Source organism: Tachypleus tridentatus, unplaced genomic scaffold (assembly GCF_004210375.1).
Source record: "Tachypleus tridentatus isolate NWPU-2018 unplaced genomic scaffold, ASM421037v1 Hic_cluster_2, whole genome shotgun sequence".
NCBI classification, from domain to species: domain Eukaryota; kingdom Metazoa; phylum Arthropoda; class Merostomata; order Xiphosura; family Limulidae; genus Tachypleus; species Tachypleus tridentatus.
The window spans coordinates 26990202-27003115 of record NW_027467782.1 but is presented as its reverse complement, the minus strand read 5'-3'; the positions used below and the strand labels follow the sequence as shown (position 1 = coordinate 27003115).

The window sequence follows — 12914 nt, the reverse complement described above, 5'->3', positions numbered from 1 at the left end:
AGTGGGAATGAGAAATTTATCTGTATACAGGAATATATGTGTATGTGAACTTTATTATTAAAAATTATTAATTTGGGAAGGGGTGTATGGATCATCAGAAAAGTTGAATCAAAATATAAAATTGTCATTTCAAGCTGACAACTCGGGACTCTTAAAAGTAAACAAACTATTTTGTCCCCACTAAAATTGATAAGTACTGTAGGCATGGAGTTAATAGAGAGATTTATAATAATCTTAAGAAAATAATACAGACATTACTTGCAGCTGTATTTATTTACTTTGTTAGAGCCTTTGGCTATAGGCTTGACAATACAGTCTCTGCATTTTGATTCATGTTGTTTCTTTATTTTTCTGACAATCTAGAATGAGTTTTAATTATATTGTTACTTAAGATGTTTTTTTTTAATATTCATTAATAGAGAATACATTCTAAACTTCACAAGTGCATGTGAATTCAATTGAATGTTACATAATTTTTGACAGTTTACTGTTGCTTGTGCTTTATGTTCCACTTATCCACCACATATTAAAAATAAATGACACATATTCAAGATAAAATAAACATATTTACTGGTATACACCTGTAACATACAAACTGTAAAATTGTTCTCAAAGGACCATTGTGAAGGCAAAGATTGTATGATCACAAATTTAATGAGTAGCTTCCATCAGCTTGAACTATTATATAACAAAAGATGAACAGTAACAAAGGAATCTCATCAGAATGGAATAATGTTTCTTTTAAAAAAATACAACAAAGTTTAGTGCAACATAAACATACACAGTCACATGCTTACTTTGATAGGTTTACATAACAATATGTTTGTTCTTCAACAGCCTGCTGTGTACAAGTGTTTGTTAGAAAAAGGCAACACAAATAATTCTCTCAGTGGCACACTTTGCTAAATTGCTAATTATCAATAACTTTTACTACCACTACCTGTTTAAAATTGCAATAGCTATATGAAAGAGTAATATATGCAGTGGTAATAAATACTGAATATGTACTTGTGACTTTTGCTAAGTACAAAAAACAGTAGAAAGAATTACCGATGTGATATTGAATAGTAGCATCTGTTATGGTAATCATCCAGTGTCAAACAGCTGTTGAAATGTTGCCAAGGAAATAAATTTGAGTAATGATGAACAACAGTGGCTTGAATAACAATATCCATCATCAGAATCGCCTAATTTTGTTGTATCTGTTTCCAATAAAAACACTAGAAAATGCACAAGCTGTAGTTTCCAACTAATGCACATACTAGTAAAACACTGGATTTTTTGATGGCTAAAAATGAAGGACTCAGAAAATTTCACAGCATGACATAATTAAGGATGGGGAAGTAAGTTCAAAAGTACTGTCAGTTTCTTGCAGAAATCTCAGTGGAGTCCTGTAACAAAATAAATATCATTTGAAATAATTTTATAGTGGAATCAAAATGATTAATTGTGGCTTGAGTTAAGCTGTCAGCAATAGATCTACAGTTTTGTTTGCTTACATTTTTTTTGTGATCTCTATTTGTGGATTTTAAATACCTAGTTTTTAATTATCTGCTATGTTGACTTTTTTTTAGTGCACAACAATGAGAAAATATGTGTTTAGAGTGAGACACGACCCCCACTAGGCACGTATAAAATTATTCCAGTAGGAAAACAGCCCTTTCAAATAAAACAAGTGTGTTTAAAACGTCTCTTTAAATAAAGATTTGTGTCTTTTGAAGTAATTATTTATCAAGGTTTTGTGACTTGTTTAACGTGAGTCCAATATGAAAGCAGTCACTGAACAACGTTGTATCTGTTATGCACTTATAACCACGTAAAGCATCTTTCACTGAAAATTAACTGATTTTAAGTGAGCATTCCATACAGCATATCTTTCTATGTTGTGGTTGAAAATGCTCAGTCGATTTTGCTGTAGTTTTGTGTAACAATAACATGAATAAAAATAACACGATTAAGTAAGGAAATTTTAACTTTGTCTCAACAATCATGTATTTTGCTTATTATCAATCTTTTGGTGGTCCAGTCTATTTACAAGAAAAGTTTTCAGTGGTGTTTCAAGAATGAGTCTACTTTTAAAGGTTTTTTCCCAAATGATCAGAGATTACTCAAAGGCTTAAAGAGACATCCCAGTACCACAGGTGGTACTGTTTTAGAGTAAGGCTGCATTCTTAAATTAAGATGACTTATAACTTCATGGTCATTGATTTTGGTTCTATGTTTAAAGAAAAATTGTTTTTAAAAGATGCATTTTGTAAACTTGGGAGGATTTTTTTATTATTTTCAGTGAATCCAGTTTCCAATTTTTTGCAGTATGGTATACAAAACAGTTATTTCTCATAATTGTCTCCACGGATAGGTGTACTGTATTTCAAGATGGCTGGTATGGATATTAAAACTCTTATTAAAATAAATTAGAAAACAATGTTTCACCTTCTTAGGAATCTCAGGCCTTCAGGTTAAGAAAAAGTTTTAATACCCATACCAGCCATCTTGAGATACATTTTTACTTGATGTGGGTTCCTCATCATCATGAAAGAGATATAGTTTTTCTGTTGCTTCACCTTCTTCCAAACTCTTTTCAGTCGATTGCCATACCTACATATCTTGGCAGATTATCTTGAAACTTGGTAGGGTCATACTTTGATCCAGTATGTCCAGTAAGTATTTTCATTTTTTTATTTAGGCTTTTTTAAGGGGTCAGATGCCAAACAACCCAAAAATATATCTTTTGGGCTCTTGCGTGGTTATATTTACAGCAGTCTGGAAGTCAACTGGCACAAATGTAAATATTCATGAGCTCAATGCAATGACAAACAAAAATAGCTAGATTTGCCCATTTTGAATCTTTTTTTTTTTTTTTTTTTTTTTTTTGGGGGGGGTGGAGGCAGGAAGAGATCTGAAAAAAGCACAATTTAGAGATATTTGTTGATCATTTACTCAGCCATATTTTGACCAATTTACATGGTAGCTGGTAGAAAGATATTTTTGTACAGGTCCCAAACATTGACAAACAAAAAATTGCGAAATTGCCCATTTTTAGTAATTATAAAATGGGTTAAGATGCCACAGAAAAGCATAACTTTAGAGTTGTTTGATCAGTTGCAGATTTCATGGTTTTTGTTTTATCATATCCTGCAAAACAATTTGCTGCCTAGAAAATCTAGGCAAAGACTTAGTGAACCACTCCATAAAAGGACAAATAACCTCCAACTGTGTGAAGAAATCTGGACTTTAACTGCCAGACTCCAGTTATAGTTTGCTACAGCAAAGTGTTTTTTTTTAAGTTCCCTAAAACTATTTTAAATTTACATACATATTCTGTGTTACAGTAGGTCTTGATGCAGTGATTCTTTATAGAATTAAATTATGTTTTGTTCTTTAGATAACAATAGCTATTGCTGCTGTGGTTGGTGTGATTGTTTACAGAATATCCATTCAAACTGTTCTGTACTTCACATTGAGTGACAATCAGACACTAACCAGCATGGTATCTCTTACTACCTCTGTGACAGCTGCACTGTTGAACCTTGTATGCATCATGACCTTTAACCTGGTAGGTCACTTAAATGAGAAACATTAGGGATATGAAATTCACCTATTTCTAGTTGTGTAAAATGTACTTTTTATGGCTTTATTGAAGATGATATGGATCAAATACCTGCTTATAGTGATATGTGTATATAAGAGTGTGTGTGTATATATGTATATATATGTATCAAGTACCTGTTTAAAGTGGCACGTGTGTGTATATATGTATATAGTTGTATGTAAGCATATTAGTTTTGTTGTTTATTTATTTTTTTTTACTTTGATTTCTTAATGACTAAAAGGAAATGTTATATGTAATTACTTGTAATTTTTTAAGGTCGTTTCTTGTTTTCTTTTCAGCTGTAAATAATGTAATTTTTTTTTTTCATGTTTGTATTTTCAAGAATGAAATTAATATAGCTTGGAATTTTTTTATGAATGCACCAAAATAACCATAAGAAAATCTTTATATTTTGCGTGCCAGAGAGATTATTAAAATAATGACAAACCCTCAGTATTTAAGTTCAGATGCAAGTAACACTACTATATATTTGTTTTGTAAGATCTTCAGTAGTACTTTTCAGTTTTGGCCATTTCAGCCATGGGGCATTATAATATGACAGTCAATCCACACTATTCATTGGTAAAAGAGTAGCCTCAGGTGTGGCTGTGAATGGTGATGACTAACTGCCTTCCCTCTAGTCTTATGCTGCTAAATTAAGGACGTCAAGTGCAGATAGCCTTTGTGTAACTTTGTGCAAACTTCAAAACAAACCAAACCAAATAACTTTTCAGTTTTTTTATAAACACACCCATCATCATTGAGTGGTCAAATACTAGGCACAGGAATTAGTGTACGTTGATCATGCATTTGTTCTTTTACCTTTGGGCTGGGCATGTATAAATTTGAATTAGAAAAACTTGATTTAAACTCCAAAATTACAAGCCAGAGTAAAAAAAAACAAAAGAGAAAGAACACTTAACCAGGGATAAAATTACCATATTCATATCACACTGATATCTGAAACATTTTGGTATTGTTTCATTATTTGTATGCTAGGCCTAGTGGTCAGTGTTCTGAACTCTGAACCTGGGGTTTATGGTTCTAATCCTGTTGCAGCAAAATGCCCTTCAACCTTGAGATTATGTGAATGTTGTAAAAGTGATTGTCAAATCCTGTTATTTGATTAGAGTAACCAAAGAATTGGCAATAGGTGCCATTTCATAGTCTTATCAGTTTAAAGTTAGGGATGGCTAGTGTAGATGTTCTTTCTGAAACAACTGACTAACTATTAACCTTTTCTAGATTTATAGAAGAATAGCCACCTTCCTCACTGAATTGGGTGAGTTTTACTTGTTTCTAATATTGGCAATTCCAAATGAACATAGGTTATTTTGTATGTTTTGTTCATCATTTTGAATAACAAAATTTAACCAGAATCTGACTGCAAAAGTTCTTATCCATATTTATTTTAGTGCTAGATAAATACTGTTGCAGTCACACAAAGTTTATCAGAATAATTTATACATCTTGAAAAACATATACATTTTATTGGTGAATAAATCCAAATTATGCACACTTTTCAAAATAGAACTTATTTCTTTAAAAAATTAATTTATGCCACATTATGCATGTTATCTGAATTTTTAATTAACTTTTCTGTTTGTACAGAATGTATTAAAATAACATTAGAAAGTAATTATGTAAAAGTATATTGAACATCACTAACAGCACACTTTATCACTTTACCAGTCTTAGTTTTATTATTGATCATGTCTGAGTGTTTTGTTAAATAAACTAGTGGGTCAGTGTGAAACACAGTAAAGTATATTTAGTTGCAATACCATATAGTCTTGTGATCAAAGCAGTGAAAACTGTTCACATTGCTAACATATATATGCAGAAATACATGAAAAATTGTATAGTATTTATATAAATATATTTATGATAATTTTAAGGTTAGATGATTATTTGTAACTTTTAATTTGGTATTATGTATTTGATTTGATGACAGTTCATGATGAAGAACAGTAAATATCATATACAGTGTACAGGGATACTGAAAAGGAAAACTTGTAAATACACATTTTAGAGGCAAGCACAATATGCAAGCAGTGCCATGGATATAGTATTTTTAGTCTTTACATAAACATCAACATGTTAATATGTAACTCAGATTGTCATCCTTTCTTGATTAGAAATACTTTTCCAGTGTGTTTTATATTTAGCATACAACAGACTTGTACATTCTACTAACAACTTGCAACATCTTGTGTAGATATCCATAATAAATTCAGAAATATAGTGAACATTCCATCTGTAATATGGCATTTGTCCAATAAACCGACCCCATGCATTTTATATTAAGGATATATGTGTGTTTCAACATAATTTTTTATAAACTTGTGTATGAAGGCTACTAATAAAATAAATTTTAAAATATGGAATTTTATTTTGAGATAAAATCATGTTACAATAAACAATAAAACATCTCTTGTTAATGCAGTCAATTGATGTAGAGATATTACATAAATTGGCTTCAGTACTGCATGTTATATATTTTAAAATTGTCAAAGATTACTAAAATGTGTATAAAATTACCATAAAAGATATTTCCACTGTAAAACTAGAATGTAAAGCTCTTTTTTTCTGTTACAGTATGGAATGAAGTCAATCATTTTGATTTAAAATTAACTTGTGTTTCCTAATGATTTGGCTTGAGAAGTAGTTCGTGTTTGCTAATTCATGGAAACTAGTGTATCTAGACCACAACTGTCTTGATCAACAGTCATTGGTATCCTACTTCTGACAACAACAACAAAAAAATGGTGGAGGCTAAGATAAGGCTTAACATTTATTTAGATCATGGACAAATTAAGAACAATACGGAAAATTCGTCTTCAGTTCCTATGATTTGTATTTTATTATGACTTCCTCTCCCTCAATACAAAAATATTTGACCGTAGTATTTCTAATTACTCAAAACTACATTGCAGAAATATCTTTGCTCCGTGTGACAGCAGCAGAGTCACCTAAAAGCTGGACCTGAACCAGACGTAGAATGATATTTATAACTATGGAAAATAATGAATTTTGTAAATAAGAAATAATTCACTTTCAGACAGAAAGATATTTATACTCTAAAGATTTGATTTGAAGAATAGAACTTAATGTTTCACCTAAGAGCTCTAAAAACCTCTGACATGATGGATGTTAAATGAGGAGTTTAATAGTATTATCAATTGGTTGTCATTAGTGTTAAGGTAGTTTATCAAACATTTTTTATTTATGTCAACCTTTTTCTGTATGTTAATATTCTTTTGTAAAATAGTAAATACTGTTCTGAAATATTGTATATAGAAATACATCGCACTCAAAGTGATTATGAAAATAGTTTGACTTTGAAGATGTACATGTTGAAGTTTGTCAACTACTATTCATCAGTTTTTTACATTGCATTTTTTAAAGGAAGGTGAGTAATTTGTGTTAAAATATGAAATGAAGTTGTTTACAAAAAAAGAAACAGTGAACTCAAAATAAATGGTACTAAAAGACAGCTGATAATACATAGTTATAAAAACTAATCTTTCAAGTTGTTTTGTAGACTAACTTATTACTGTTCATAGAAGTGTTTAAAATCACATGTAACATGATTTTTGAAACATTTTAATGTCTGCATGTGTAGGTTGAAGTAGATTAAGTTGTTGAAGCAATGTGCTAAACTGTTGTATTTACCTTTATGTGTTCATTTTTTTCTACTTTTGTTGGTTTTTAGTTTTTAATACAAAGATATTATTACAATTCATATGTAAGAAAAATGTTTTAAGCAATAAAACAAACTTGTAACACCATAATAAAGGGTATTCCCTTTCAAATTCAGATTATAGGTAACTAATCAAATATTGAAGCACATTATTTTTTGTTCATTAAAAATAAACTTAGCATTATGAGGGCCCTTTATTTATAAATATTGCAGATAAAATTAATGTTTTAGCTGAATAATATAATTTATTGATGTACAAGTCTAAATATAACAAGCTAAAATGTTTTTTACATTTATTGTGCTTACAGTGAATTAAATGGTCATGGAAATTTTAATAATAACTTATTGAAATGGCATAGAATTCTTTATTTTTTAAAAATGTCCTAAACTTGTACTTCTTACCCCAATGACACAGCAGTATGTCTGCAAACTTACATTGGTAGAAACTAGGTTTTGATACTGGTGGTGGGCAGAGTACAGATAACCCATTGTGTAGCTTTGTGCTTAATTACCCACAAACTTGTGGTTTTACCTTTGAGATTTTAGGAGACTTAAAATGAAAAAGGACAATGGAGAAAGTGTGAATAGTTCATCAATACAGAATTGACTTTTTTAGATTTTATTTTTATCTTTATGTTACATGTGAAGAAAGTTGTTTATGTTAAAATTTATCTTTTGATGCAACAGGTTTGTTGGGTATCCAGGACATTACAATTCATTGTTTGGATATCGACAAGAGGAAGTATGTATAACATTGTCAGTTTTTTTGTTTTATAAAAGTTCAGATGTTAAACTGTTATTTAAATTTTCTTTTGTACACAGTTTATTCATAGTACCGTATAATAATTCCAAAACATACTTAACATCTGTTGACATTGTAGCTATTTCTCAATATCCAGTGTCATTAGCTGCTCGGTCCAGTGGTTCTTTGAAGACATTGTGTCGGCTGGTATGTGGAATACTTCTATTACACTCCTATCTTTTGTTTACATGATCTGGCCAATTTCTCTTCTGATGGTGTCCCAGTACTTCCTGTATATTTTTTTACCACATCTGCTAGGCTTTTACCAGAAATGAGTATTTTCCTCAATCATATACTCTTTTATTTTTTCAGGGTCCCTTTATTTTCATGGTATCTCATTCTGGGGTGAGTGCTTCTGAGGCAAGTATGCTTTCTCTTTTTTGACTTGATACTAGCAACTACTTGCATACTGGTGGTAGTAATTATAATGAAACAGGTTCTGTCAAAATGAGGTGCCCTGTAAGATCATTTAGGCACCTACCAGATGATATTATCTTATTGTGGATTGCCACTCATGGACATTCATGAATACAGCTAAAAAGGATCTTGCTAATCTTCATATTGAATAAATTGTGATTGATTTGCTTTGAAAAAAATGTAGGGAACTTGATTCCCCTATTGCACAGTTTCCAGAGCTCTGTTTTTCAGGTCTCCCCAGTGCATTTTAGCACACCAGGCTGTATTAGTGAAGCTTGAGAATCTGTGGCAGACAAGAGGCTTTTCCACCAAAGTTTTTGAGTGTGTTCAACCACTCTTGGAGAAGAGGGCAAAGTCAGGGGTCCTCCTTCTAGGGTTTCTAGATGTTTTTTTTCATCTTTCAGAAAAAGTGGCTCCAGCCTTCCTGGGAACCTACTCATAAATTTGGTTCATATTTTGCATACAGTTATCTAGTTGGGGAGTGCAAAACCCTTCTCTTTGATCAGTGCCAGTTTTGGTTATCATTTATGGAGGTTGGTTCACTATATCATAATTTTGAAACTAAAGCAATTCCATTGTAAGTCCTTGGTTGAGTGCAGGTTCCACATGATTCCAGGGTTAAGTAGAATACACCTTATCCACTTGGTTAGAGACTGAAAACAAATGTTCATAATTCCTTACCAGATGAGTTCTGTTCATTTGTTGAGTATGACATATGGGATCCCATTATTCCTAGCCTCGGGTGTTACCTTTTGGACTTGTTAAGTGTTGCTTACTTTCGTGTCGTTATTCTGATGGTGCCAAATGCAACATTCTTTGGTTACATGTTGGTATCTAAAGTGTGTGTGTATATATACACATATAACATTGTGGTCTGATAACCATAGCCAGCAACATGGGATATAGGTACTACAACCCCTTAATTTCAACCCTGAGCCATAGAATCTTGGCTGTCTGGTCAGGGGTGGCCTACTTGATGATTATTCATATTCTGTTCTGCCTTTGATTTAGGAACAAAGCTCCAAGTGAAGAGCATATTTTTCATAGAGGTAGGGTGTAATTTCCACACTCTTGTACCACTTTTCTCTTGGTACATTCCTGTTCTATACAAATGCTTTGTGTGTGGATCATGCCTGCACTGCCCCCTACACTTTTATCAATGTGAGATTCTAGCTAGAGTGTTGGTGGATGGTAAGTATTATTGGAAACAATTTTCAATTTAAGTAAAATGTTAACTTTTATTTTTAGATAACTTTAGAAAATAAGCCTTCTAGAGGCTTTTAATTTCTCAGTAATCTTGTAATTTTTAAGAAACTAAAACTGGAATGTAATTGTCACTTTTCTGTTCTTTAAGTCATAATAAATAACATCATGTTGTTGTTTGCAGTTTATTATTTATAAAATCCTACCTTTTTATTTACTTTTGCACTACCAAAATAATTAAGACAACTTGCCATTTTCAGACTTTCATTTATATCTCCTGGTAATATTGAAACATGAATGTTGTAAAGTGTCTTTAAAGTTGATATAGTCATGTGAAGATTGTATGCAAAATGGTGGTCAGTTGGCCAAAATGGCCATTAACTTAATTAACTTCTAAATACGTAAGGATATTATGAGTTAAGAATTTAAATAATAAGTTAAAAGTAACTGAAACATTGAAGGGAATATTTTATTAATAATTGTGTTGTTTGTTCTTAGTTTAAGTTGAAATTTGCAAATAGGATTTGATTTTATACTGTATCTATAAAACTAAATATGTTCTATAATTAAGGACTTTTGTGATTTTCTTTTCCAATGTTCTTTTTTTAAGTTGTCTCTTAGACATATTCAAAAGAATTTTTGGTTTTTGAAATTTTATCCCAAGAAATTATAAGTATCCAGCATTGTCACTGTGTTGTAGAAACAACACTAAACATAAAGCATTGTAAAACTATCTCCAATTTGCACATATCATTCAGTGTTGCTCAGACCTGTGTTTAGGCCTGAGTTTTATTGCTACTAGCAGTAGTATAGATCTAGGCTTAGATAAGATCCAAGATCAGTAATAATTATTCATTTATACACAGACAAATGTAATTTAGATTAGAAAGTAACATACCTAAATTACTTCTTTCTTGTTCTAACAAACTGCATTTTGATATATGTACATAAGCTCCCACATGACCTTACTAACCAGCACTGTTTGAGGTAATCTACTTTACACAGACAACACTGATCTATGACCTACTTTATCAATATGTATATGCTCAATCTGAAACCTGGTTAGACAATGTTTTGCTCAATAACATAATAGCAATCAGTCAAATAACTATAAGAAGTCCTGTATTTGCACTGGTATTTGGGACCTGAAGTCATAAATTCATGGTAAAAAAACATGAAATCTTGATTTTTATTCAAAGAACACTTCCTGTTGGCTGGGAAAAATAGCAATATTAACCCTTTTCTGTAGACATTTTTTCTGTGCATGTCTTAAGGTTTTAGTGAGTTACATTCAAAAGTTGATTAAAGTATTTTCTTTTCATGATATACTAATAAATAAACTCTGAAAACATAGCTCTTAATCCATATTTTAATAGTATACAAGTTTAAAGATTTTACTTTCAGAAGGCAATATTTAAAATAAAAAAACTAGAATTTTCTAGTGTAAGAATTGTAACATTTTCTCTCTAGGCCTTTTCTTCTCTAATTTATTTACCACCCCTCCAAGAAGTAGAAAATGAAATTTAATGTAAATCACTTATTATTATATAATTTCACTAAGGCATACTATAATTTTCATAGCGTTTGATATTATTTGGTTCCAGAGACATGAAATCAAATCTATCTTGCCACACCCACTTGTGACGTCCTCTTTATTAGAAATTACCAATAAGTGTTTAAGCCACTCAGTTCAGTATTACTTAAAAACCAATAGAAAGCCGTGGTTTTCATCTGTCAAGTGATTTATCATATTGCAATGTTTCCTGTAAATAAAATTCCATATTTTGCTTTCAATTTAACCTTGATTGCCATGGGAAATTATTGTTTAAAAATAGAAATATCTTTAGATCAGTTAGGTTAGATTGAGTAAAATAAGTACTACTGTTACTACTAATAATAATAGGCCTGGCATGGCCAGGTGGTTAAGGCACTCGACTCGTAAATTGAGGGTGGCGAGTTTGAATACCCGTCACACCAAACATGCTCGCCCTTTCAGCCGTGGGGTCGTTATAATGGTACAGTCAATCCCACTATTTGTTAGTGAAAGAGTTGGCACTGGATGGTGATGACAAGCTGCCTTCCCCCTAGTCTTGCACTGCTAAATTAGGGACAGCTAGTGCAGATAGCCCTTGTGTAGCTTTGCACAAAATTAAAATAAAACACACCAAAAAACACACAAACAAAAAACTAATAATAATAGTAATATTTTAAAAAATGTTCATGAGTAGCTCGTGCATAATGGAATTCAAAAGCATAGCAAGAGCTGCATATTTGTCACATGATTTACAACTTATTAAGGCATGAATAGTAATTAGTTAGGGGTTATAAAGGCAATAAAACAATAACATTTAACAATGTATACACATACACACACTATTATGAGCATAAAACTATTTAGTATAAACATAAGTAGTTTAATATCACAATTTAAAGTCATTCCAGACAGTCATTCTTCACTGCTTCATGGGTTACACCAGTAACAAGGATTTAGGTTTAGATATTACAGAAAAGGTTTGAAATTTTTGAGACTAAGAAAAGTATTTTAAGCTAAACATGGAAATCAACATTCAGACTAGCAAACAGAAATTCTCTATTTATTCATCTATACATATGTAAGTATTCACAGATACATTTTAGTGAAAATACTTCATCAAAAAATATAATCTTTGGTGTGCAAAAAACTTTTTATGTTTACTTAAAGCCTGCCAAATGATGTGAATACATTGTAATACTATAACAAGCACAGAATAATTGTTAGGTCAGTTCCTGGGATTGAGCCTGTCATGAGAAACTTAAACTATGAAGAATCAATCAAAGTTTTTCATGTTAGTCACACACATTCTTTAAATTTTGAGGTTTGAAACATTATTTTTTTGGACCATTTGATCCTGGGCAAGTTATTAGTGCTCTCACTCACTAACTTGTATCTTATTGTACTTTTCAGTCTTGTGTCCTTTCTGAGATATTTTTTAAAGTGGTATTGCCACAGTAATTTTGAAACTGTTTTTCTACATTTCTTTCTAGTGTGGAACAGGAGGGTGTTTGTTTGAACTCTCTTTGCAGTTAGCTATAATTGTGGCAGGGAAGCAGTTCATTAACGCCGTGGTGGAAATGGGTGTTCCGTAAGTTTTTTAGTTAAAATAGACATTTATTGTAATAATTTCATGTAAGAACATTTTCTATGACAGTTGGCTCAT

At 31.2% G+C, this 12914-nt stretch overlaps 1 protein-coding gene across 10 annotated transcripts in view; it reads left to right on the top strand.

The window, feature by feature from the left end:
• The window catches only part of LOC143242450 (anoctamin-2-like), a 67925-nt gene that overhangs the window by 46665 nt on the left and 8346 nt on the right, over window positions 1-12914 (top strand). For 5 of the 10 annotated variants that reach the window (XR_013022710.1, XR_013022712.1, XR_013022709.1 and 2 more), the window contains 5 exons: window positions 3386-3556; window positions 4838-4874; window positions 6893-7004; window positions 7983-8037; window positions 12742-12839. Coding sequence is in view for 2 of the 10 variants with exons in the window: in XM_076485854.1 (XP_076341969.1) it covers window positions 3386-3556; window positions 4838-4874; window positions 6893-7004; window positions 7983-8037; window positions 12742-12839 (473 nt within the window). In the remaining 8 variants the exon portion in view is untranslated. The remainder of the gene's footprint in view (window positions 1-3385; window positions 3557-4837; window positions 4875-6892; window positions 7005-7982; window positions 8038-12741; window positions 12840-12914) is intronic. The other 5 variants (XR_013022713.1, XM_076485855.1, XR_013022715.1 and 2 more) reach the window with 3 other exon arrangements.